This window comes from Sturnus vulgaris, chromosome 2 (assembly GCF_052056855.1).
Source record: "Sturnus vulgaris isolate bStuVul1 chromosome 2, bStuVul1.hap1, whole genome shotgun sequence".
Taxonomy (NCBI): domain Eukaryota; kingdom Metazoa; phylum Chordata; class Aves; order Passeriformes; family Sturnidae; genus Sturnus; species Sturnus vulgaris.
The window spans coordinates 57,350,119-57,377,712 of record NC_142244.1 but is presented as its reverse complement, the minus strand read 5'-3'; the positions used below and the strand labels follow the sequence as shown (position 1 = coordinate 57,377,712).

At 43.3% G+C, this 27,594-nt stretch overlaps 1 protein-coding gene and 1 long non-coding RNA gene across 5 annotated transcripts; both read left to right on the top strand.

Annotated features, from left to right (window-relative positions):
* The first annotated feature begins 777 nt into the window (after positions 1-777).
* On the top strand, positions 778-21,233 carry SETDB2 (SET domain bifurcated histone lysine methyltransferase 2). 4 transcript variants are annotated; one of them, XM_088159645.1, is made up of 14 exons: positions 791-1,182; positions 2,114-2,173; positions 4,390-4,512; positions 5,867-5,932; positions 6,496-6,598; positions 7,209-7,775; positions 9,254-9,373; positions 10,358-10,527; positions 11,238-11,460; positions 12,344-12,428; positions 13,397-13,490; positions 14,144-14,472; positions 15,471-15,554; positions 17,582-21,233. In XM_088159645.1, the coding sequence occupies exons 1-14, from the start codon at positions 1,167-1,169 to the stop codon at positions 17,624-17,626; spliced, it is 2,085 nt and encodes a 694-aa protein (XP_088015771.1). In that variant the 5' UTR covers positions 791-1,166; the 3' UTR covers positions 17,627-21,233. The 4 variants fall into 4 exon arrangements, with proteins under 4 accessions (XP_088015772.1, XP_088015769.1, XP_088015771.1 ...); XM_014868833.2 differs by having other exon boundaries at positions 15,466-15,554; XM_088159646.1 differs by lacking the exon at positions 2,114-2,173 and having other exon boundaries at positions 778-1,182.
* A 2,583-nt stretch (positions 21,234-23,816) lies between these two features.
* LOC148224799 (uncharacterized) lies at positions 23,817-27,289 on the top strand. Its single transcript, XR_015801463.1, has 3 exons — positions 23,817-24,026; positions 24,240-24,318; positions 27,231-27,289. It is a non-coding gene; the product is annotated as an uncharacterized LOC148224799 (long non-coding RNA).
* The last annotated feature ends 305 nt before the right edge of the window (positions 27,290-27,594 follow it).

Sequence of the window (27,594 nt, the reverse complement as noted above, 5' to 3'; positions counted from 1 at the left end):
CTCGGGTCAGATGAGAGCTCCAAGTCACATCAACACAGCATTCCTGTCCCCAGAATAATCGCATTTCTACCCCCTGCCAAAACTTGGCAAGATCTGTAACATTGGTAATATTTTCACAATTATTTAAGCATAGCATATTTATCTCTACGTTTTTAAAGAGGTGGCAAAGAAGAGGTGACAAAAAAAAGCAAAAAAGCACCCTCCCTGCTTTTTAAGGGTGGGGTTATATTTTTGCCCCTCCGAAAAACACCTTTACATAGCCACAATATCAACACTCGCAAAAAGCAACGCAGCTGAAAATTTTAAAGGCAGATATCAAACTTTATTTTCATACTTCGAACAGAAAAGGGTAGTGATAATTTAGCGCTTCATACGGCAGCAGCGGAGCCAGCAAGGAAGAAGAGCACAGGCGAGCACTGAAGCTACGCAACTCGTTCACGTACCAAACGCTTTAATTTACGATACATTAATGAAGCCACCTGAGCGAGCTCACCCCTCCCACTCCCCCGCTCTCCTCCCGGCCCCAAGATGGCGCCGGCGCCCCCACAGCGCTGAGGGACAGCCCGCCCCCCTCGACCCGCCCCCTCCAAGATGGCGGACGCACCTCCAGTCCCTCGGCTGTGCCCCCGCCCCGCCTGCACCGCCTCTCCGCCGCCGCCAGGCCCCGCCCCCTCCCCGCCCTCTCTGCTTCTCCATTGGCCGGTGCCACCGCCCCCTGCGGCCGCAGCCTATGGAGAGAGAGGAAAAGGCAGTGCGCGCGCGGGCCCGCCTCCCTCAAGGGCCTGGGGCCGCCCCCCTCAGGCGCGCGGGGCCGCCCACATCCAGTCACCAGCGCTGCCCCACGGGGTGGCGCCCCCTGGCGGTCGGCAGCGCGGGTGCAGCGTTGGAGGTGGAGGAGGAGGAAGAGGCGGAAAGAAGCAGAAGAAGAAGAAGCCGGCGAGGGCCGGGACGAGGCCTCGAGGGGTGTGGGAGTGACCTGGGGCCGGACCCCTGACCGCAGGCACGCCCCATGCCAGCCTCCCAGCCCGACAGGCACCCCGGCCCCTGCCCGCCGGCACTCGGCGCGGGCCCTGCGGCCGTGCCGGAGCGCAGCGAGACCCCGACCTGAGCCGGGCTCGGCGCCACCCCAGTGAGGGTGACAGCTCTCCGAGCAGCATCCCTGGAGGATGGAAGAGAAAAGAAGTAAGCCTTTAAAAATCATATATGCATATATATGCGTGTTTTGGGCAGCCATAAGCCTTGTAAGAAACATTTTTAGGAGTAAACTGTCTTAACCTATTTTCCCGTTCAACTAAATGAAGTATCCAGAATGAATGGAAAGGCTTGAGGGTTGATCTCTTTTTTTCAGCTACAGCACAGAAAAGCTGAGCTAGCTAACGTAAACAAGGCATGTTAGGCGTGTCACTATGGGCTGCCCAGGGAGGTGGTGGAGTCACCGTCCCTGCGAGTGTTTAAGGAAAGACTGGATGTGGCACTCAGTGCCGAGGTCTAGTTGGCATCCTGGAGTTCGATCATAGGATGATCTCAGAGGTCTTTTCCAACCTATTTTCTTCTGTGATTCATGGAGATAAAAATTTGGAATCTTCAAGGTGGTTGAAGAGTGGTTTCTTACTTCTCTTTAGTGTTCTTGCAGTGAAGGGTATCTTGCATTTGTCAAGAAACAGATTCAGTAATTTTTTTACCTGGAAAAAGCTTTCCTTTTTTCCCTTAAATAAATTAATTTAGTTATAGTACTGCTGTACTGAGCACATCAATTTAGGGGGAAAAAAGGAAAACTGTGAGTTAATGGGCAGGGGGATTGTGTAGGCTCATCTGAATGTGCTGGAAAGTTTGGGTTATCTTGTGACAACTTCATGCTTGAAGGACAGTAAGAAATGATGTAAGTAAAAAAATTTCCTCACATTACTTGTTTGAGTGTGTCCCACGCACAAGGCGTGGGATGACTATTTAAAAGGGGAATGACTATTTCGACACAACATATTCTCACACATATTCTCCTCCTGATACTCATTGTAGTATTTACATGTATAGATTTTGAAAAGCCGAGTAGTACAACTATGTTTAATTTCTCACCCGATCTCTTACTTACTTGTCCATTCTGCACCTCTTGCAGTGCTGCGAGACTTCTTCAAAGAGGAGAACTTTACTAGTTCCAGGAAGGAGAGCACTGAAGGTAGTATAATTTGGATTTATGGAGGGAAAGAGGAAAGGAGTATGTTTGGCACTGTTTCTGACATGAAAATTACCACTAGAAGGCAATAGCTTTGCCTTTCATGGTGTCAGGGGTTTGTAAGCAGCACTACAGGACAATCACCTAAGATTGTTTATCTAGTAGCTGGAGTAAGTAGCCCTGTATCTTGCTCTAGCATCATTCCTCTGCACAATGCTGGGAAAAAAAAGAGATAGGTGGTCACAAGGATTCTATAAAGGGAAAAGAAAATCCCTCCAGCCAGATGCCAGTGCACACCGTGATCCATCAGCTGGATGGATCTGATGGTTCTGAATGCTGACAAGGTAGATGTATCCGGTGTCTGCTCATTCCCTGTCCTTCTGGCTGTGATTGGTGATAGCAGCATTAGCACTGGAGAGATTAGTGGTGAGGACATCTGTCTTTTTTGAAATGAAAATTATGCTATCAACTTCAAATGCAATCTTTGCTTCTCCATGCAGAACAAAGCTTTTGGTGCTGGAGTTTTGGGCACTCCAGCATGAGAATTGGGGAGGCATTTTCAAGGGGAGTGTTTTATTTCTCTATGGCCTACACATTGTTATAGCTGAAGACCCAGAAACAAGAAACTGTTCTATCACCCATTCTTTGAAGTAATCCATCCACCAGTGCTATCCAGATTTAGTAAATGTATGTAAATTTCTGAAAACACATAATGAATAAGGACAGCAGTTTTAATCTGCAGTGGAGAAACTTATTACTAGAATTTCTAAATACATGTTTTTAATTGAATGTATTTTTAAATTTTTTTTTAAATACAAATATTTAATGTACTTTTTGATGTTTTAAATTTGTGATACTCTCATGCATAGCAAAAGGGTGGGAATGGCATAGGGCAGGTAGTTTCCCTTGGACCAGTAATGTAGGTTTCCAGAAATTGTTGTGACTTTTTCTGTAATTGGACTTTAACCTTGCCACATGTTTAAAGTTAGTGCCAAATGAAGATATTTCACAAGACAAAGTACTTTTATCATTGCCTGTTGATACTAAGTATTATGCTTTTAGCTGCTGGTGATATGAGCAGCAGGGGTGGTGGTGACAAAAGATTGTTACTTCTTTCACTACTGTCGTGGTGCTTTTGAGAGTAACCACACTGCCATGGCATCACTGGGCTTCTGGTACCCTGGGCAACAGAAGTCACTCTCTACTAAGTCAAAAAATGAAGCAATATTTTTTATGAGCCTTACAAGAATACAGTATTTCTTGACTGCTGGGAAGGTGTCACCCCAGCACATTTGCTAACAGAGATTTGCTGTCTGAAAGTGGAATGTAAACATAGTGTGGTGACAGTGGACTCCACCTCAAGAAATGGAGTAGGAAAACAGATTTGCATATGCTTTTGTGCTTGATCATTGAAGAACAACATTAACTGAGAAAGAGCTGTTTTTTTCTTCTGTCATCATCTTTTGATACACTGAAACATATTTCCTTTTCACAGCCTTTGTGACAAAGATGCACAGCTAAAGTTTTAACAAGAGCCTTCATGAATGGGCTTAGTACCTCAAAGGTACATAACTTTGGAAGAGAAGTTCTAAACCAGTAGCTTAAAAAACGTTTATTTAAACAAAATGGTCTTTATAAATATTTCTAGTGGAGGAAGGAGGCATGATATATGGGATGTGTTAATTATTTTAACTGATACCCCTTGTTGAACAAATCCATCAAACTGCTTTCATCTGAAAATATTTTGAACTTTTTTTCCCCTACAAAACATACCAAAACTAATGATGGGACAGGACAGTCAGCCTATGCAGCTAAAAAGAAAATCCTAGTGTCTTTTTTCAAGTAAAATATCCCGTTCATTCAGTTGAAAATATTCTCTGGTGTCACTTTTGTGAGTTTCAATTATTAATTTTTAGTGGGACTCATTTGCTGGTGTTTGAAGAAAGGCTTCCACAGCTCCCTTTTTGACCTGCTTAAAAAGTTGCTTGAAAGAGCATCATGCACCATTGGAAGCCACTCCAGTTCATCACTTGACTTCTGTTTCACTTTCCTGATTAGGTTTAGGAATAGACTTCTGGAAGTTTAATGTGTCCTGCTGTACTGATTGTTTTTTCAGAAGTGCCTCCAAATGAAATGAGTAGGAGCCTTTGAATAGTCCTCTAGGAGTTAGGCATGTTTTTAGACTTATCAGGAGCTGTAAATGGTAATTTGCATTTCAGGTGATGTGAAGACATTTTGGACACAGCTGGGAGGTAGAAGAGTGGATGTCATATTTGAGCAGGTGCAAAATGTGCTGTCGTTGCTGAAGGAAAAGATCAAGAATGGAACTGCAACAAATCAAGGTTTGAAATCCTTGTAGTGTTTAAACTGGACTGCAGAGTAGCTGTGGCCCGCATTGTGTAGGTCTGTGTGATATCTGCCATAATCCAGATATGTCTGAATTTTAAAAACTTAGCTGTTGGTGGCTTTAAGCACTTAAAATACAAGTATTTTCTTTTTTTAAAAATAAAAGAAATTTCAGATACAACTGGCTATTTTCTTGTTTTGCCTGTATATTTTTTCAAACAATGCGTGGCTCTTAAGCACACGGAACTGAAATATTAATTTTTGAGTAGTAATGAAATATCTGCCTTTCAAGCTGATCTCAGTGAATTGAGTGGTTTTGGTCTGGGATAATAATCATCTCAGTATTATTTTTTGTCAAAGACACCATTATAACTTGAAACAATAGTAGAAAATTGTGACACTAATGCATTTCAGATTGTTCCTGATTTTCAAGGAAATAAGTTTTCTCTGTCTACATCAAAATACATTGAAGTTGTAATTCTGATAAGCTTGGAGCAGTACACAGATTTCCTTTTACGAGTTTATTAAATTGAGTAAAATTCCTTTTTTTTTTGTTAAGTCACCCATATAAATGTAATCTATGGATCTTATTGGGATTTTTTTGTGCGACAAAATGTACAGGGGCCTAAGATGCTTTTAAACTAATAGAGCCACACACTCTGCATTAACACTTCCACTAAACTGGAAGTGCAATTTTTGGTGTTCTTGAACTCCCACATCTTGACTGTTATGACAAAATATCAAAGCAATGCAAATATAAAAGTTGAACTTGAATCCCCAGATGATGCAATGAATCTGTGATAAAGTTCGATTTGAATTTTTCTGTGCTTTGTTCTGTAAAGGTTTCAAGCTAAAATATTAATGTGGATTTTTCTGAGAGTTGTGTGCCAGCTTGTAATATTTATTGCACGGGCTAAGAGGTTGAGACTGAATGGGTCTCTTGTGTTCTATCTGAAGGCCATTTCCACCAATTTAGAAATAGCATTAATTAGGTCTGCCAAGTTCCAGCCCTTCCTAGCCTGAAGATGATTTGTCTGATGACCAAGGTAGAAGCTTACACTGAATTGTCTTTATTATTGCCACTGTAGGCCACCAGTTTATGTGTGTTTGGAAACATTCCAGCAGCTTTCCGAAAGCTGAAGGATATTCAGTGCCAATTCGCATCTACAATTTTGTATTTCCTAGATGTGTCTGCTATGGTCTATGGTGCAACGTTTCTAATAGTATCAGCTTTGCCATGCTCTAGCACAGTGAGGAGAAACAAGTGCCTATGGAGGATTTAACACTTTGTTTTACCTATTATCATGACTTAAACTTAGTATCTGTTTTGGTTTGGTTTCTTTTGTGTAGAATGCTGGCAGGCTTGGGCACTGGTGAATGAAGCTAATCTAGGTGATCTCTTAACCTTGGCAAATGGTATGTGCATTTCCATTGTGTTTGTTTGGTTTGTGGATTTGTCTTGTTTCACTCACCAAAGCTCAGTTCCCTTCTTTGAAATCAATAAAATAGATCTGAGAAGGCCATTAGCATTACAATGAGGGAAAACCTAATTATTAATTTCCTCAAGTACCGAACTGTGAACTCTCACCTGAATTTGTATCTTTGTGGTTTCTGTGTATATGCAAAATACTTGTGCCACAGGAAGAGAGTTTGAACTAGTAAGCCCTTATGAACCAGAGCTGAGCAGTTATCCTGTGCATGGCTCCACTATCTGTAATAGCTTGGCATCCTTTTATCTCTAAAATGAAGGGAAATCTATAAGTGTGTTTAATGTGTGTGTTCTTTCTGGTCACTTTGAAAATAACATGAAAGATTTTTCAGTAGGGCACTTGCTAACAAGCTTTCTGTTATCTGTAGTTCATAGCAATGCCTTGTTTGTAATGTATTTTGTTAATTATCTCTTCAGTAACTAAATTAAACCCAATCATAAATTGAAATCTGGATTGATGAAGTTTTTGCTCACATTCGATTTTTTTCAGTAAGCGATGAGTTGAATGGAGATGGTGCACAGGAATCCAAACCCAAACTGCAGCCTCTTCTTCCAGATGACAATGCTGCAGACACTGTAGAAGATTCTGACAGGTCAGTGCCTTCATTTCAGTTCCTTATTTGACATATTCTTTACTGCAGTTGAGAGAGTTTTCAAATTTGTATTTCTAAAGTCAGTGTTTTAAACCCAGTTTGAATCCTGCAAGTTTTCAAAGTGAAAATGTTTTTAACTTGACCTGTGTGGAATAGACTTTGGATAGTCTTGTCTAATTTCCCACATGAGAACGTTGCAGAATAGGGCATTAGGCTGTGAATAAAGGTTCATGAGTGTTATCAGGGTGAAAACTTAAGCATCAGTTCTCAGGCTTTCCTTACTATGCAGATTGTCAAGTGTGTAATTTAGTCTCTCTGTGTTTAGTATTTAGCCTCAGGTGCTGATTTGAAAGATGGGAGTAAATACATTATTCCTCTTTTTTAAATTTCCTTCTTGCTGTGTTTTAGCATGTAAGTTCTGGGAAGAAGCTCTTTTTTTTATGCAACTAAATATGTCTTTATATGTTGTTAGGACAGTTACACCATGTGAAACCTTTGGCCTTCTAGCAATGGGGCTAAAAATAATGAACTGCTGAAAAACTGAACACAACGCTGGTTGTCTAAGATGCTGCTCTTCTTTCTTTTTTTTTTCTTCCTTAACTTCAAATAGTGAAAAAGAGGACATGGAAAGAAGCTGCTCAGGGAATAAAGAAGCATCTAGCAAAACTCAAGGTTTACCTTTAAATGTGCAGTATCAGAACCACAAGTGCTCTAGTGCATGTCTTGCCAACAGAGCAGTGGACTCCTACAAGGGTGAAAATCCTCTGAAGATCCCAATCCTGTTTGACTTTCAGAGACGCCATGCAAAAGCAGACTGCCTTTCGAAGTCACTGGATGTAAATTACAAAGCTCCTTGCGGTCGGAGTCTGAGAAGCTTTCAAGATGTGCGAAATTACTTGTTTGAAACAGAGTGCAATTTTTTATTTGTTGATCACTTTTCCTTCAACACATATGTGCTTTTGGGCAGGAACACCATGAATCCCGAGCCCCTCGTGTTTGAGTTCGATATTAGCAATGGAGCCGAGTCTGTGCCCGTGTCCTTCTGTAACAATCTCGACCACGCAAGATTGCCTTATTTCAAGTATCGGAAGTCATCGTGGCCACGTGGATATTATCTCAACAATTTCTCCAGCCTCTTTGTTGATTCCTGTGACTGCACAGATGGCTGCATTGATAGGTAGGCAGAAAGATCTCATCTCAGGCCAGTGACATGTGATGCCTCAATAGCGGGGTGGTGGGGTGTGAAGGTGCGGTACCAAACAGGACCAGCGATGCTGCAATATCTTGTGCTGTGCTTTAAGTTGTCTGACACCATTGTGTCTTTTTCTCCTCCAGAGCTTGGGTGCTCCTACTGGTCCACCCACTGTTGTGGGGAGGGAAGCAATCAACAGGCAGATTATTGTGTTCCTTTTCCTTTCTTCCCAAACTGGCAGTGCTTCTTCTCCAGGTGGAGCTGACAAGCAAATAACTTGGCTTTGGAAAAAGAGTAGGGAAGGAAGTCTTATGCCAGCAGAGGCAGGCTTGTTTTCATGGCAGACAGGGAAGAATCCTGCATGACAATTTCTGCTGCAGTTCCTACTGTAAAATGGCATCCTATAGATGGGGCGGGACAGCCTTGAGGGATCAAATTATTTGGACCTTAGAGGGTTACTGAGGGCAGATGAAGAAACATCCGTGTTCCCAACCTCTACATGTCATCTTTCTCCTTGTCTAAACAGAAACTACAAAAATTAGTGGTTACAGAATACCTTTGTGGTCTGAGCAGTTCCAATACCCTTGCTCATTGTCATCTTTTTCTAAATCCCAAAAACTTGAGCTACAGACACTGGGAATCTGCCACAGTTACCATGTGCAAGTTTGGGGTTATTTTTGTCCCTTTTCTTGAAGGGTGCTTGTCTGATCTGTCTCTGAAGGCATTTGGTGTTGTATCCATTTTGTATTATTGACAGCTAGGGCAGTTGCACATGCTGCTGTGCAACATAGTTGGTCATGACTCAGTTTGAAATCACAATCTGGTATAATGAATCTTAATTTTAGTAATTTAGTTTCAGCTGAGTGGTGGGAAACAACAAGGACACAGCGTGCCACTTCTTTGCACTGAAGTCCCACAAGAATTGAGATGCTTTTGATGTGCAGTTTTGGGATTTGGGATTTGCACAATCGCTGTGACTCTTTGAAGTTGTCGTGACATATAATGGTGAAGACAAGCACTGTTGCTTGTATTTTTCACAGTGTAAAATTCTTCACTTCTTGGGGGCTAAGGAGGGAGGAAGATAACGGAGTAGTGGCAAACAGGCTGGAATGCTGTGCCAGAAGTGGTGATTTTTATCCATTCAATCAATTTGACTGTGTCCTGCTCATAATATATTTCTGTTGTACTTCAGCTGTTTGTATATGGCATTTAAGGAGCTTGGCGGAGCAATGGGGTTGGGGTAGAAAGAACACAGTTATTGTAAATCACATATAACCAGCCAAGAGACTAAGGAAAAAGGTGCCTGAAACAGCCTTGTGGAGTAAAAGGAGCAGGGAGGGGGAATACAGGTATATATATGGAAATGTGTGTGTGTGTAGTCAAGTGCATTGCAAATTACCTAGATTTATGATCGATTTTTGCAGCTTCAAATCCATTCTGAGATGTTTTACTCTTCTTTTTAGGTCAAAATGTGCATGCCTGCAGCTAACAGCAAGAGGCTGTAGTAAAATTTCTCTGTCTTCAAGTAGTAAAAGATCCCATGGATACCGTTACAAAAGACTGGAGGGACCTGTTCCTAGTGGGTAAGAAAGACTACCAGAGTAAAATAAGAGCATACAAATGAAACAGCAGTTAATAATTCAGTCCAAGTACCCCAGGATTAAAATAACTGGAGTTTTTGGATTACTGAAACCTTCCATTTTTGTCACAGTTTTAGTGACAGATCAGGATGATAAAAAATAATTAATGTGACTTGAGTAATAGGAGGGAGGAAAAAACATTTTGTATTGCAGATCCTGCAGTTTTCACATCTTAGGTTAAGGTCCAAGAGAAGTATGAAGAGTGACCAGAGTCCTAAAGACACATCAGCCAGCTGGTTTTGCTAGACTTGGTTATGGGTGACTCTTCCAAGAACCTCCAAAGCCATCCAGTGCTTCAAGTGTTTGCCCTTTCTCTTACTCAGCTCCTGTGGATTAATACATGGCCTGGAGAAGATGCCAGTTACTTCAGGTGTCTAGGAGAGGAATTATGCAAGGCAGCTTTCTGCAATAGCCAAAGGCTTGAATCTACAGGCTTGAGGAGCCCCTTTCAGTCCACTGCGTGATGTTAGTTTTTGGCTGACATGCAGAATTAAAGTTGCCAGAGAACACAGAAACAGATGCAAAAAAAGAGCACAATTGTGAGTCCTTTAGGAAATACTTAATTAAATCCTGAAATTCATGACAGCTACAGTGAAGTCCAGGCACAGGTTGTCATGTTTCAGTATAGAATTAGGTGCTTCATAGGGATTTCTGCTTCTGTGTGATTTACTCCTATGAAACAAAAATATAGCATTTGTTTTTCTTGTATACTTATGCCAAGATCTGGCAGACAGACTTTTAAAATTAATGAATCAGCAGTCAAGAAAGTCACAAGCTCCAGAGCATTGCTGCACAACCAGAGTCTTTATATTTCAGTCCATAGCTTTGTTGATGCTTAGAGATGCTTAGAGAGGGAATTAATAATAGGAACTTCGTTATAGTACTGCGTCCATTTATATTGTGTTTTGTTTTTCTTCCCCTTGACAGGATTTACGAGTGTAATGTGTTGTGCAGGTGTGACAAGCTGATGTGTCAGAACAGAGTTGTACAGCATGGCATTCAAGTCAGGCTGCAAGTGTTCAACACAGAGAAGAAGGGCTGGGGCGTCCGCTGCCTGGATGACATCGACAAGGGGACATTTGTTTGTACTTACTCAGGTAGCAGGAGGGGACCTGTGAAGACATTTAGCATAATTCTCCCTCTCCTGTGATGTGTGCCCTGGATATTTTTGGAGAACAGGGAAATGCAGGGTGGAAGAGAAGTGTGTCAATGTCAATCTTAACTTGCGATATGATCAAATGGACAGAAGAACTTAGAAGAGCTCTGCTATGAGATGGTGACAGACAAACAAAACAATATGAAGCAAAACCTCTCTCAGACTGCTAATTTTTTTCCTGCACAAACCTGTGCATCCAATGCCAGGGCTATCAGTAAAAATCATAAAATCGTGGAATGGTTTGTGTTGGAAGGAACCCTAAAAAGCATCTAGTTGCATCCCCACCATGGACAGGGACACTTTTCACTAGACCAGGTGGCTCAATACCTCACCCAACGTGATCTTGAACACTTCCAGAGATGGAAGGGATGGATCCCACCTTCACAGTGAAGAAGTTCTTATTAATATCTAATCTAGATGTGCTCTTTTAGTTTTGCCTTTGTCTTATCACTACATGCCCTTGTCTAATTCAGTTTGTACTTCAGCCTATATTGACATCATAGAATTAGAGACAGCATTCATATTTTGCTTTCCCAAGTAATGCTCTTGTATTTGTTAATGTAAGTTTGACCTATGATAGTGAGTGTGACTCAGCAAACAAGCATTAAAAAAAAAAAAACACAACCAAGAAAACTTTTCTTTTTCTTTCAGGCAGATTAATGAGCAGAGCTGAAGTATTGGGAGATGCTGAGCAAGAGCTGAAGGAGAAAAGTGCAGTAAATGACAGAGGCCATGACTTTTCTTCCAAAAAAAGAAAACTAGGCATTGAACGTTCAGACTCAGTGATTGAACTAGTTCAGAGTGACAAAAATGACATTCTTGAGAATCAGGAATCTTTGTCTCAGACTGTGGATAATGAAAATAAATCATCTCTGTAAGTTTAGCAAAGTAAGCTTAAGCATAACAAAACTAATATTCTGCTAATCTAGAAATTCTGTTGTATAACTTAGAGTATGTCCTCATATGAGAGTGATGGTTTTTTTCATTCTGAACTTTTTTAAATTCCCAATTATTTCTTCTAGTGGGGCAGAGTTTTCCCTCTATATTAATTTTACTTATGTGTACCACTTGGCATTTTCTAGAAATTCCGTTCATCTCTTGTGTGTACTTGATCTGTTCAGGACATTAATGACAATGCTAATTTGAAAGAATTAATAAAATATACTTGAGATAAATTGTTTAAAGATACTCGATGACACTGAAACGTTTGACAACACATCAGTCACTAGCTGTTCTGCCCTTTGCTACCTGTCTTTAAACCTTTTGTTATTTGTAGCATAACCTTTCCTGCCAGAAACCTTAACCTCTCTTGTTAAGAGTCTGACAACACCTGACTTTTGCAGTGAATGTTTTCCTAGTTGAAAGTTGTACTGTCAAAACTGTTGAAAGTAGTAGCAGGAAAAGGCAAAACTCTGTAGGTGTTCTGTTTTGAAATAATCTGATATAATAACAGTAAAGCAACAGACAATTTGGTTCTCAGCATGACAACTGGAAAAGGAAGTAAAAAAAGCTGCTGATCTCTCAAAAAAAGTTTGAGCAGCTGCTTTCTTACAAATACTATGGAGAACCCAGTCTAGGTTCTCAATTCTTAAAAACAAAATACTCACAGAGCATGGGGTGAGGCTAGACTGCAGGCTCTGCTGTAGCTCCTTGTAGAGAAGAGAATGAAACTAGAGACTGTTAGAGAAATGTGTGTTGTGAGAGTTACTTATGGGTCTGTTTATATTCTGTCATTTCCTTTTGACCTTTCTGTACAGAGTTCATCTAAAGAATTCAAGTAATGCAGCTGTGGGAAGGCCTGGAACTAGAACACTTGTTTTTCGCAGTCACCAGCTAAAAATGGTAATGTGGCTTTAACAGATTGATTTTTCACTGTGCTGAATATGTGTGTTAATTTTGACATTTTCATCTTGTATGTTTAGATAGTTCTAATGAGCTTTCTTCATGAGCTTTTGTCACACTCTGAGCTAGGCTGTCATGCTGGAAGCTGCACCCCATCCCCTCTCCATTATCAGTCCTTCAGCATGTTCCCCCAGACCAGCAATATCTACTCTCACAGCCTTCCCTTCTCCACCCCTCATTTACACTCCTCAAGAACCTGAAGTAATTATTCTCCCCCTGCACCCCTTGTGTACAGGGTTAGTGGGTCAGAGTGATAATATTTTTGTGATGTCTCCCCAAAGAATGGCATAGCAGGGAGAGAAGGGAATCTTAGGGTGTCTGTGCAGTTTTCTCATACAGTGGCAGAGTTGGGAGAGCTGACCTGAATGTGAGTCCTGACCTTTCATGAGTGTGAAGGGTTGACTGCAAACATGTGCAAAGGAGGAAAACTGATATAAACTTATGCTGCAGGTTTTACTGGATTCACTGACCTTAAGAAATGCACATGGAATTTTCATGCAAACATTTTGCAGTGCTGTCCATTCGAGAGGTCTTGTAACTATTGCCTTTTTGTGATGGGAGAGGAGAAATTCTGCCACATCTGGTCATTTCATTGAAACTGTGTAAAAAGCATGTCTGAGATTTGGCTCAGCAACTTACAATTCTGGTGAAAATGTTGGGACTTAAGCACTTACTTACATGTCTTCTTGACTGGGGGCCACTTTCCTGGTTATTATGAAGGGTCATTTGAAATTAAGATAAATGTTGCATTGCAGTAAATGTATTAACTTTTCAAATTCAGCCACAGTTATGCATTACAGTAGCTTTGAAACTTCAGCCTTAAAGTTCTAAAAGCCACTTGCTGTGCCCTCTTGGCCCAGAATTGCATGCAGCAACAACACATCACAGTCTTTTCATTTGATACACAGGTGCACAGTGCCAGCTCAGATGAAGATGATAGTTCTCAGATTCATCAGTCAAGCAAAACAAAACTAACCAGAGGAACAAAGAAAGGAAAAGAAAGTAGGTTTGCAGAGCTCTACATACTGCATGCGTTGTACCTACATGCATGTTGTGTCCCATCAGGTGATACACTTTAATGCAGACAGTGTGGGAAGGCCAGCTCTTAGAGTAGAACAGTGTTGTCCGTGGATATTGAGACATGTTGAACTGTCCAGACAGCAGCTTCTCAAATACTGTGCAGTTGTGAGAAAGTCAATCTTGTAGATGTTGCTGTGTCACACGCAGTACCTGCTCCAGCCAACAAAGATTGAACAGGATTTAATACTGGGGTGGGGAGACCTCAAACTGGAGAGGCAGTGTGGAACTGATGCTATTTGCACATGCAAATTGATTCTGTCTTAATTACAGTTTGTGATTCTCTTGGGAATTAAGGTGGAGAATGACAAAAAATGCTATGTGGGAGAAATCAGTCTGGAATGGGATTTGGTCACTCAGAGGCACCTTGAGCAAGTGCTTTAGGCATCAAACAGTCATTTGTGGGATGATTGATCAGAGACATAGAAAAGTTGTGTTATAGGCTTGCAGATAGCAAGGAAGCTGCTTAGATTTTGGAGGATGGGGGAAAAGTGGGTGGCTAAGAGTTCAAGGCCAAACAAGGGAAAGGCTTTGGCCTTAAACTGGTGTTGAGAAATAACATACGTGTTCATTGACAGAATCCACCCAGCAGCAGAAGGGAGAACATCTGATGGAAACTGGACAGACTGACTCTGCTGGTGTAGAGAGTGCAGGATGCAAAAGAAAGAGTCTGTCACTGCAGGGTGTTGATTGTGGCACATCCAGTGTTCTGGATGACACATGTGTTGTGAGGCCATCCAACAATGCACCCCTGAAAGGTGACTGCAAAGAAAATAGCAGGCAGCCAAAACAAGATGCACTTTGTGAGGAGTCTGATGACGATGGGATGCTTCCCAAGAATGCTAATGAAGAAAATATTTATATACTGGATGCCACAAAAGAAGGAAATGTGGGTCGTTTTCTAAATGTAAGTACTAAGTTGCATGGGTTCTCTTCGTCGTCTCTGCAAATACATAATTTACTTATAAAAGCTTAAACTAGAAAGTTTTTGCACATAAATAGTATGGGTGGTAGGTGCATGGCAAGAGAGGCACACGTGGTGCTCCCTGCCATCACAGGTGACAGGGCAGTAGGCAGCAATTCGTGCCTCCATACGCTGATAATGCTATGCACCAGCTGCAGTTTTTGGCACCATTGAATTCCTGAGAGACATATTCCCCAGTAATGAATGGTATCTTTTTTATGATGGCCTTTTTTAGAGGTTCAGAGAGCAAATAGCACATTTTGTTGAGCCACATAGCTTCTCCCAGCTTTGTTTACTTTATTCCCCAGCTATTGTAAATTCTAGTTTGTGCTGGTTTAGGACATGTGTTGTGTTATCTTACAAAACTTCCCTACTGTTCAGTCATAGGCTCAGAAAGTGGTGTGTCATACTGTGTACATGTTTGCTAACTAAGTCTCTCAATTTTGACTTGCCAAGAAATAAATAGCAATCAATTTCTAAGTATCTCCAGCTAAGACAAATGGCTCACAGACACATCTGCAGGTACTCTGCAAATAATTTATTTCTCTTCATTGGCATGCATATGTCTTACAGCAAAGCCCTTGCATATATTTAATATAAGAACATATGCATATGTTCTTCCTTGCAGAGGTAATATGATGTTAATATTAGTAGTACATCTTGCAGAAACCTTCCTTCTGCTCCCATGAGCATATACACATGTTCCTACATGCACCTGAGTGACTTTTCACATCCTGTGCTTGGCCAACACATAGTCATATAATCCATTGCTTGTTCCCTAGCACTGCTGCCCTGGCAATGGCATTGGGTGATAAACTTTCTGTGAAGGGAAGGAAGAAAGTACCTTTACTAGTGACAGATATCTGACACGAAATAGTTTGTCCAGGCAACAATATGGTGTTGGACTGTTTCTAATTCAGATTTTCTGTTTTACAGCACAGCTGCTGCCCAAATCTCTTTGCACAAAGTGTGTTTGTAGAAACTCACAACAGAAGTTTTCCATGGGTGGCATTCTTCACGAACAGGTGAATTTCTGGAAGTTTAATGTTGTTCATTCAAGGCACTAGGAGGAAAAAAACAGTGCTTAGTTATTAGGGCATAATTACACTGAGGAGTGGAGCAGATGCTTAGATTATAAAAGCACAAAAGTACCTTCTTATAGATGACTTCTTATTTTGCACTAAAGACAGAAGAAATACAGCTCATTGGTTATCACTAATGAGTTTTACTTCAGTTTTGCCCTAAAATGTAAAGTAGAGAAGGTTAATTTTGATGTGTCCACTTCAGTGATAATCTTCTTCAGTGGAGAAACAGGTTTAACTCAGTGTGGTCATTCAGAAAGCCAAGATTCACTCATCCCACTGTTGTGTCTCAGGGAATGGCCACCAGATCTGCATTCCATAGGCAGGATTGAACTCCACAGGATATTAAAGTGGAGACACTTTGTGGGCCAAGCAAGCTGGCTTCAGTCCTTTTCCTCACAGCTATCAGGACAAGCAAGACTTGGTGTAGCCCAGCACGTCCTGGGGATGTGACAATAGGATACTCAGAGGTGAAGATTTATTCTGAAAGTAAAAGATGTAGATATTTCCTTAGTGTCTAACAGAAAGAGAGCTACAGAGAGCTGGTGCCAGCAAGACACAATATGGCAGCAGCTCAACCCAGGAGAGGAAAAGATGAATTGTATGAATGAAGTTAGCTGACTTGCATGCCAGCAGTAGTATTAGGTGAGAACAGAACAGAAAGGAGAGACTTTGTGCAGACAAACCAGTTCCAGGGAACACTGATCTTCTGTGGAGCCTTGCAACTCTACTCCATACTGACAGAGATGCTGTGGATTGCACTGGGAGGTCTCCAAGAACTGTGAAGATAATGTTTTGAAATATGTCCAAAAAAATATTTTGTTTTAGCTAGAGTCTTTCTTGCTCAGGTACTCGGTAATGAAGTGTAGTGGGGACTGAGGCCACTGGAGAGAGATAATAGTGACCAGCAAAGACACTTAGGGAAGAAGATTGTTGAAGGAGAGTTTCCCTCACTGGCTCTTCCATTTTCTAGGCATCTCCCTTTTACAACTTTTCTAAATTAAGGACTTCATCTGGATCATTGAGCTTAATTGTGTGCCTTCCATGAACTTGCCTAGTCACCTTTTTGTTTTACATGTCTGGCCTCTAGACCATCTCAAATCATCAACCCCTAGGCTGCAATTATGTGCTGTGTGAAAAGTCTTCATTGTTTGTTGTCAGTCAGCTGCTTGGGAATTCACTGGATGTCCCCTATACCATATCCAATGAGAAACATCAGAGAATTACTCTCTTCATCACAATATTCCTATTTTATTATATTTTCCATCAGTTGTCCCTCAGCATCATAGTCTCAGGTATTTAGTTTTGCATTCATTTTAGACCATGAACTTCTTACCTTAGACGTTTCTTCTATTGTACTACCAGAGCCGCTGGCTTATGAGGAGCATGTGTTTAATTCTGAGTTTTGGGCTTTGTGCACATAGTACAATTGCACTAAAAGGTAGCTTGTCAGACCAAAGATGACAGGCTTCAACAACATATCTGGAGATCTATTCAAACTTCAGCGATGTACATAGGAAAAATAACAAGACTATCTTATTCATTTAGATGTGTCACTTACATGGTTTTCCTTTCTTCTTTTTTATTTTGGGGTTCTGTTTTGGTTTTTTGTTTTTGTTTTGGCGTTTTTTGTTTTATTTTGGGTTTTTTTTTTGTTTGGTTGGCTTTGGTTTTGGTGGGGTTTTTTTTGTTTGTTTGATTTTTGTTTCCCAGAATTTCCCTCTAAGTTAGAGCTCATTGTTTAGACTCCAACCCTATTTGCAATCTCCACAGCAGTTTCCATAAGCAAAGCAGCACGAGTGTGCCAGCAACTCCTTGTATCTCTTGTTTCTCTCCCAACAAGCTGCCTTGTGTGATGCTCCCTGCCCCCTACAATTTTTGGGTTTGCATGTGTGTTGTTGGTCACAAATTGTTAGCACAGTACTGTTTCACTTGGTTCAAGCAAATTGACTGAGTGTTTTATTTCTTAGACTTGTGAAAGCTGGAACCGAACTCACGTGGGATTATGGTTATGAAGCTGGAAGCATGCCAGAGACAGAAATTTCCTGTCAATGTGGAGTTCAGAAGTGCAGGAAAAAAACCTTATAGGCAAAGCTTTCCTACTGTCAACACATCTTGTACCTAGGGATTTATATGCTGGAAGGGATGACTACTCAGCGAACAGCCCTCAAGTCCATGGTGCTAATTGCATTCAACTGAAATGCCTTTCACCTGACGATTTTTTAAAGTCACATTTAAATGTCACTTTTGTAGTTTACAGAGTTAGAACTGTTTGTCCTGACAACAGGCATCAAACCTTGCCTAGGTCATTTCTGTTCTCCTGGTCTTCCTCCTCTCTGCTTCTAGTCCACAAGCAAAGGTCATAGTGCACTGGAAGAATTTCTGCTCCATGCCATCTGCAGCAGAGACTTGACTGATGAGAGCAACAGTTCCTTGGTGCTTTCTGTGCCCCTCCACAGTGCTGAGTTAGCAAAACTCAGGTTTCTGAAACTCATGAATGCAAGACTGCCTATCTTGGGCACTAGGAATTGTTAAAATACACTTAAGCCTGTTGGATCTGGTGGGACAGATAGTCCTGAACAGAGACAGAATTAAACAGAACAGTTCTGCAGAGCTGTGTTTGTGCTACAAAATGAGCTGGACAAGTCCTGCTGCAGCAGGAGGGAAATGACTGGGTTTTTTTGGACTGCACTCCTCTCCACTTAGTGCCATATTGTGTATGAGACAGGTGGGCCACAGAATTCCTTACCACATGGTTTGTTGGTAAGAGAGAAACAAGCTACTTTAGGAGACACAGAGTGCAGATGCAGGAGGTGGCTCTGAAATGGAACAAGGGATGAGTGTGCAGGTGTGTGGCTTTTGAATGTGTTGGAGCCTTGGGCAAGCAAGGAGGTGTCGCAGATGAGCAATTTAGATGCTTTGGAAGAACCACTTCCAAAGGCTTCAAATAAAGTGGTTTTATTAAAAATGTTGTAAAAGTAAGACTTAACATAGTTTGACAGCAGAATTTACTCTGTTACTGCAGAGGATATGATAATGATTTAAAGTTACCAATACAAAATCTAGTGGCACCATAGTACAAGGCTGTGTGTGACACTGGTTGCTTACCAAAGACCTGCAGCTGATCAGGGGTCTCAGCCTAGAGGAGTAACATCAAGAGCATCCCAGCTCACAGGGAGATCACTGCCATCCAGCCAGCTGATTAGCATGAGAGCTAAAAAAAAAGGCTCACTCAGGCTGTCATTTATGGAATAAAGTGGTTGGCTTGAAGTCAAATTACCTTTGTTGGAGAAGGTAAACATGAGAGTCTTGTACCTGCACCTTTCTTTGTTCCTTGTTAAATGGGTCTTGGAAGAACTACCCACTATTCATGTGTTAATTGCATAGCTGGTATTCCAGATTCCATGTCCATATGCCTCAGTGCTCACCATGTCACCCTGCTCCTGTGGGAATTTTCAGAGAAATGGTTGGAACAAATTAAGGTCTTGGCCTGGTTATGTCCAAGCCTATATTACAAAATGAAGGAGAAGCAGGAACCAGTTCTCAGCCCTGAGGACAAGAGGCAATGGATCTCTTATGCACACATGGTTTAGGATTCTATTTTAATTGGATTGTATCTGTGCTGTGTAACTGTGGGCAAACATTTTATCTGTAGCCCTAAGTGGGTATTTATTTGTTTGTTTTGGATACTTCAAGCTTAAAAATCATGGGGTTGTATTGCAACACAGGATGCACTTGAATTTTTCAGGTTTCAGCATGCATGAGAAGTTTCAGCAGGTTAAAAGTGGACCTTTAAAAAGGTAACAGACCTGTGAACCATTCTGCTTACAGTGAAACCTCAGATCTTCTCTCCCACAGCTCTGTTTGAGAGTTTGACACATCCATCAAGCAAACCTCTCCCACTCATCACACTCTGGGTTTGTGTAGGTTTTCACCACCCATCTTCAGGGATAAATACAGATGAGTGGGGTTACCCCAGTGTTGGAGCAGTACCTCTCCAGAAGGTCAGAGCCACCCACTCTTGCCCTGATCAGTCCCCCTGTCACTGCAGCCCCTGGCTTAGCTGAAGACAGCACTCAGCCCAGTTGCTTTTTGCTTCATTGAAGATCTGTCTCTACGTAGAGGCAATACGCCTTGCGGGAATATCTTTCAATGTTAACTAAAGACATGCCAAAGTGTATGACAAACCCACAGGTAACCCAGGAATGGTACTAGCCTTTTAAACAAAAGAAAATGCAGAAAACACCTGTGTCTCTGCTTGACTTGTATGTGGAAAAGAAGATGGGAATGTTGTTAAAGCATCAGGAGGGGGGAAAAGAAGGTACATTTTACTGCTGTTGACTATATACTCCAGATCAGTGGTAGGAATTAATGATACTGGGCTGGTGAGGAAAAGCCGTGTTTCTTAATGCAGGAAAACAGACCTGATGTTTCAAAAGAGGCAGCACTTACTTGCTCCATGTGGTCTGCAACTATGTGAGAGCCTGATGAGAGTGTAGATGTCACAGAAGGCATGTGTATGAGACAGGGCTTTTTGGCTAGATGGGTTTATCAGGTCTGTCTCCAGGCTGGTGCTTCTTCCTTTTCCTCCTCCAGACCAGAGACCATAACCTATCCATGAACAAAATCACCTTACAAGGTGTGATTTCTGCCTGTTTCTGTAGTATTATTAGAACAGGTGTCCTGCAGGTATCCTCTGCAGATAATGACCACAGGAGTGCTCACCTGAACTCTCTCTCTGCTCTGCTGACTGTTCCTCTGCTTGTGACAGATCACAGATGGGGATATTCTGAGCACAGTCCCTCATGTCTCCCATGCTTTAGCAGAGCAGTGTGTAGCACCGAGCACAAGCACTGATGGAAAAACAGGTGAAGATATTCCAAATGAAGTACTCAAAAGCACCTGTGAAATTACACATTTGGGACTTCTCATCAGCCTGTTGGGGACATCATAAATGAAGAGTGCCTAGTGGGAATTAGTTGCATTGAGATGTGAATCGCAGCTCTTACAGTGAGCAAGATGGTCCCTATGGAGGGTCAGTAGGGATGTGAGGATGTGTATGGGCTCCATGGAAATAAATATTAGTGCCCAAGGTAAGCATATAAATGCAAAGGCAGCTGAAGATCACTTACGGCATAAGTATAAAAGAAACTGGACTGGAGCATATTAACTGATGTTTTTATTTTTTGCCAGAAAATCACTGAGCATTAATTTCCAGCTCTTTGTATTTCACAGAATTATATGTCTTGATAGCGCAACCGTTTGGAGGAAGACCTCACAAGGGTTTTGTACCTGATTTTCCTCCACAGAGAATTTTTTCCTGTGTTGAACAGACTTCTGTTAGGAAGATTTTACTAGTTTAAGATTTATGCATCTGTGGGTGCTTGAATCATGTTGACTCATTTGAGTATCATCTAGATAATAGATCTGGGAATTGGAATTGTTTAGCAGTATTTGGCTAATAGATATAATCTAATTCCAGGCCTGGACAAGGGATTGATCTTAGCTCTGATATGCTGCATCTGGGCAGGTGCAAAGGGACTTGGAAAACCAGCTGGAATTATGCCAGCAGTGCTGAAAAGCTAAAGCTGATCTAGCTGGTAAAGGGAACTGATCTTAAAAGCTCTGTGTTATGTTTGGTGTGGCCTCCTGATGAGCCAGAATATGCCTGTTAATGTGGCTGGTGAGCTCGCTGGGGGAGGTTCAATGAGACCAAGTGCCAGGTCCTGCACTTGGGTCACAACAACTTGGGTCACAACAGTGCTACAGGCTTGGGGCAGAGTGTCTGGAAAGCTCTGGCCGGCAGAAAAGAACCTGGAGGCGCTGGTCCACAGCAGCTGAACATGAGCCAGAGTGTGCCCAGGTGGCCAAGAAGGCCAATGGCATCCTGGCCTGTGTGAGAAACAAAGCTCACTCCTCCAAATTTTAAGTTTAATCAGGAGTAATAAGGGACCAATCAATAAAGCAAAAGTAACAGCACTGGGTTCATGGCGACAGCCAAAAGCACACCCAGTTCTTCAGCAAACAGTCCTTTATACTGTTGCAGTTGCATTATTTCCCAAAAAAACTTTGCACATTTCTTAGAGCCCGTTTACCACGGCTCTGCCTCAGGTTGCTACATCACTGCATAAATCCACAGCTACAGTCTGTACGTCCATCAGGGAGGCAGTCCAGGCTGGTCTTCTGATGCCACTTTGGACTTGGTATTGTTATAAATAACTATATAGTTGTTGGTTTTGCTATTATGTATTGGCTTTTGCAAATTATTATTAATCACAATTATTTTGATACAGTACAGTTTGTAATCACTTCTATCTGCTTTTGATATGGTATAATTTGTTAGCTTTTTGTGGACAATGCCCTGGCCCCTGTGTAGCTCATATCCTCAGAACATCATTTATGGATGATATTTTAGTTTGTGGACAGTGTGATAAACACATATTATAGTTCTGGCTTTTGCAAATATTAAAGTGGATGCTATGTGTTGTGCATTATAATGTTAACTTTTGTAGAACTAGCTGTAGTTGTGAAATAATAACACATAATAATAATGTGTTTATTTTTGTAACTGACAATAATGAAAACTCATATATTTGTGAAATAGCCGATGCTGATTTAAAGAACTTGTGGTAAACTTACAATAATGGAAATAGCTAAAACCGTCTGCAAGGTCAGATAACATTTAAGGAATGGATGTGATGAGGACCCCTGCTACTGACCCTTCGATTATCAGTGAGTGTCGCCTGCTGAAACCATGGAACAGGGAGCCATTGTGAGGAAGTGGCACACGACCCTCAAAACCACGTCCATGATTACCACACATACTCTAAAAAGGTGTGTCAGGGGTCGAACCAAGCTTAAGAGTTTCTGGAACATGTAAACAAGTTCGAAGAAATATTTGAGTAAGTATAATCTTTATGAATGTGCATTTGACAAATCCAATAGAAAAAGTATATAAGAAGAGTTGCTATGGTTAGCTGGGGTACCTCTGGCTGTAGCCAAGCACCCAGTGCTGTTATTGATTTGTCCCTTTTATGCCTTATTTTAAACTTTTAAAAATTTTGAAAAGTGGGGTTCGTTTCTCACAGTATTCTCCTTTTATGGTCTTTTGTCCTCTGCCTGTGCTATCTTGATTATACATTTTGCAAGAACAGTTATATCTTGTGATACATCTTTTTCAAGCACGCTTACATCTTGTAATCGTGTAGCTTTGCTTCACAAACAATTTCAGTTACACTGACCACAAAAGCAATTACAATTTGTACTATATCTACAGAAGTGGTTAATTTTGTAATAATTTGCAAAAGCAAATACATAATAGCAAAAGCAAACTGTTACATAGCAGATTGTAACACTTGTATTAGCAATAGTGTGGCCAGCAGGATCGGGCCGTGACTGTATTCCTCTTCTTGACCCTGGTGAGGTCATACCTCAAATCCCATGTTGAGTTTTTGCGTCCCTAAAATCAGGAAGGACGTGGAGGTGCTGGAGCATGCCCAGAGAAGAGCATCAGGGCCCGGTAAAGGTCAGGAGCACAACTCCTGTGCGGAGCTGCTGAGGGTGTTTAGTTTGGAGAAAAGGAGGCTCGCGGGTGACTACCCTGAAACGAAGGCGTAGCCAGGGCGGGGTTGGTACCTTTTCCGTGGCAACGAGTAACAGGAAGCTCCACCCGGGGAGGGTTAGGTTGGACAGTAGTTCTATAATTCCATGAAAAGTGAACACGGGGCTAGGAAGCAGGACACTGCCTTTCCCGTGGTGGAAGCCCTTTGGAAATAGCTGCCCGACGGCGATGCCTGTCACGGGTATCGAACCCGGTGCCCGGTTCGTGACCCCGGCACGCCCCAACGCGAGAGGGTGGCCCGGCCGCCCCTCCCTTATCACGTGACGGGAGCCGCAGCGGCGCGCCTTCCCGCCAGCCACGCGAGGGCCGCAGCCAATCAGCGCCGCGCGAGTGCGCGGGGCGGAGCACCGGCGGGCGCCACTGCGCACGCTCGGTGCCCCGGCCGGGCACGCTCACTTCCGCGCGGGAGAGTTGAGGGCGGGGGAGGGGTTGCTGTGAGTGGCGGCTCGCGCGGGCCGGGCAGCGGCGCGCCGCGAGCGGGCGGTAAGTGCCACCGCGGGCAGGCGGTGGGGGGGAGCGCGGAGCCCCGCTCTCCCCGCAGTGTCGGGGAGTGGACCCTGCCGGGGCTCGGGCCGAGCGGAGGGGCGGGGGGGCCGTGAGGAGCCTTCAGGAAAAATTCTTTACTTCTTCCTAAGTGAGAGTGGTGAGGCGCCGGCACGGGCTCCCCAGAAGGACTGTGCATATCTGATCTCTGGCAGTGTTCAAAGCCGAGTTGGATGGAGCTCTAGGCGGCCAGTGTAGCCAAAGGTGTCCTGCATGCCTGGGGCTTGGAACGAGATGCTCGCAAGTCAAGGGTGATCAGGACAGCTTTGTTCATTCTTGTTCCTTGCGAAATCTGGGTGTGTTTGTTCTGGAAAGGTGTGGGGAGAATGGGGAGGTAAATGTCGGCCGTGTTTAGCTATCTAGGCATCTCCAGCCATGCTTCCTTCCTCGCAAAGCACAAATGGGGACACAGTGAGTGTGGGGTAACGGGTGTGTGATTTCTTTCTTTCTTCCTACTTCCGTAGATCCAATCCTGCACTGCACTGGAAGGAAGAGGAGAGCAGAGCAGGAGCTGAGGCAGTGGGTTTCAATAGCGTGCTGGAGGTGAGGGGACTTGGGTTCTTTTCCTTACTCCCCTATGGATATACTAAGAGATTCTGTGCCTTAGCCTCCTCCTGTGTAGAAGATGGATATTTGCATACAAAGATGCTTTCAGAACTGGGTCTGGAGAGCAAATACTTAGACAAACTGGTAATGTTTCAGCAGGATTGCTGAATTTGAAAGCGGTGCAAGCCCTGAGCTCTTGCCAGCACTGCTCTCCCTTTTACTACCTGTTTCCTTTCCCGCCTTCTTCCCTTAAGTCACTGTTGTGAAAAAATGAAGAATCGAAACCAACAGCCCTGCATCTAGGAAATGGCAGAGATACAGGAGGAGTGGCCAAGTGTGACTGTTCTCTCAGCTGCTGCTCTGCCTTCTGTTCTGCAGCGTCATTTGTTCTGTCATGAGCGGAGGGCTGCAGAAGGGCCCCCAAATCTTGCAGCTGAATTAGGCCCCTGGGTTCCCTGTGGTGGTGACAGTGGAAGCAAAAGGTTGCAGAAGGACTTTGGGACAGCAGGGGATTAACTGTAAAACAGCAGGTGAAAATCCAGCATTGATAAGTAGAAGATGTTGGATGTGGCAGAGAAATAGCCATAAGGCTGATGCACTCCCTACTTAATCTGATGCTGCTTAAGAAAGATCTGGGGAACTGTAATACTGTGTAATGCTGTTCCAGTTGACAGGGTGTTGGGTTGTTGTTTAGACTTGATGATCTCAGAGGTCTTTCCCAGCCTAATTGATTCTGTGACAAGTATGTGACTCTCACTGAAAGGCGTCCCTTCTGGGGGGCCCAGGAGGACAAGCCCATGGATCTGTCCCTGTGATTTCTGTGTTGGATTCTCACCCTCCAGTTAGGCACAAATCGGGGAATTTCTGTACCTTCCGTTGTTTGTGGTTGCATTGTGCAGAATAGCCTGGAGGTGCAATTGGTGCAAAACATTTCCTGTAAACAAGGGAAAGAACAAGTCCACATGGCTCCCACGCTGCCTCGCGTTCCTCCCCGGACTCGTGGCAGCACAAACCACCAGCCCTCCACCCAGTTTTGTATGCTCTGATCACCGTGGGCCCCATTGCTTGTTGGGTTTTGTGGTTTTTTCACTGTTTTGTGCTTCTAGCAGTAGGTCTCTGAAAGTGTCACCTCTACTCTCAGAAGTAGGCTAAAATGTGATTGGAATAGTGAGAATTAATAAGGAAAGAAGGAAAATAAAGAGTGATGTTGTGGCTTTGTAGTGTAAATGGTAGCTCATCCTTTTGGGGGTGGTTTGGTCCTCTTTGAATGTAGTCGGAGTAGAGAAGTGACAGGGAGGAAAAAACTGCAGACCAGCTTCTGTACAAAGAAGAGCTAAATAGTTTCAGATTCCTCGACTTGAAAAAGATACAGCAGGAGAAATAGTAACAGAGCAATGCTGTCATGAGTGCAACTGAAAGAATGGAGCAAAGGGCAAGGATTGCTTGCCTTTTCAGACAGATCCAAGGGTGTCAACTGGAATCCCTGAGTTTTTGCAGGCTTAAGCCCTGCAAAAGCAAGGCATCGTTCAGATGAAATGTAATTAAATTGTGAAACTGGACACCTACCCTTAGCCTCCCCCTTCTTGCATAGGAGCGGCCAGCCAGCTCCATTTCCCCGTTTAACTCCATATCCTCCTCCTGGAAGAGCACAGGCTCCGGTGGGGGTGTGTTGGGTTTGTGTGGCCAGGTTTGGGTGCTGGAGGAGCTACAGGGGTGGCTTCAGTGAGAGGCTGCCAGAAGCTTCCCCCATGCCCAGCAGAGCCAATGCCAGCCAGCTCCAGGACTGACCCTCTGCTGGCCAAGGCTGAGCCCAGCAGGAATGATAGTAACACCTCTGTGGTAACACATTTAAGAAGGAAAAAAAAAGCTATTGGGCAGATATAATTGTGCAGAGAGAGGAGTGGAGTGGGAATATGTGAGAGGAGCAATTCTGCAGACACCGAGGTCAGTGGGGAAGGAGGGAGAGGAGGTGCTCCAGGTGCCAGAGCTGGGATTCCCCTGCAGCCCCTGGTGCAGACCATGGTGAGGCAGCTGTGCCCCTGCAGCCATGGAGGTCCGTGGGGATGCAGAGATCCATCTGCAGGCTGTGGAGGAGGTGGATGCCTGAGAGGGGGCTCTGACCCCGTGGGAGGCCCATGCTGGGGCAGGGTCCTGGCAGGGACCTGCAGACCCATGGAGAGAGGAGCCCACGCTGGAGCAGATTTCCTGGTAGGACTTGTGACCCTTGGGGGGAATCCACACTGGAGCAGGATGTACCTGAAGGACTGCACCCCGTGGGAGAGTGACCTGTGTTGGAGCAGTTAATGGAGAACTGTTTTTCATGGGATGGACTCACAGAGAAGTTTGTGGAGGACTGTCTCCACTGGGAGGGACCCCACACTGGAGCAGGGGAAGGACTCTACTTGAGTGTGACAAGAACAATGAGTGATGAGTGACCATAACCCCCATTCCCCATCACCCTGTGCCTCTTGGGGAAAGGAGGTAGAGTTTGGAAGGAAGGGAGAGGTGAGGGCAAGGTGGTTTTAAAATTTATTTTACTTCTCATCCCACTCTGATTTTGTTAGTGATAAATTCAGTTAATTATCCCCAAGCTGAGTCTGCTTTGCCTGTGATGGTATTTGGTGAGGAATATCTCCCTGCCCTTAAGCTGTGAACCCTTTGTCATATTTTTTCTCCCCATCAAGTTGTGGAGGGAAGTGATAGACTGGCTTGGGGGAATGTCTGTCATCCAGGGCCAACCCACCACAGGGGGACAGCATATGGGGCTAAACAGGGCAGTAGGTGCAGGCTGGCTGATTCTGCACAGAGGAATGGCCTAGGGCTGTACTTCCACTGCTTCAGGTTTCCCAAAAAGGTGCTAGAGTAACCCCAAGGCTGACCTTGACCAAGTGTCTTCTGTTCTCCATCAGCACCAGGATTTCTCCAGAGCCTGTGAGAACACCAAGGATTATAGACTCCACCTTTAGCCCCGTCCTTAAAAAATTCCTAGAGCTGGATCCTCTGACTGGGCCTGAGCAGGGCCTATGTGTCTGCATCAATGCCAGGTATTGGTTTGCTGCAGAGAGCTTTTCCTGTATTCTTTCAAACTATCTCGTTTTTCTTTTGAATTTCTTTCTTTTCTGTTCCAGTTCTAATATGTTTTTGTGTTTCCATTTGTTTCTGTGGTATTTATTTATTGCCCAGGTTCTGGAACTGATATGATGGTCAGTGTATAGATGGGTATTGGAAATCGGTTTCTACTCTGCCTTGCTTACAAGACATAGGACAGAGGGG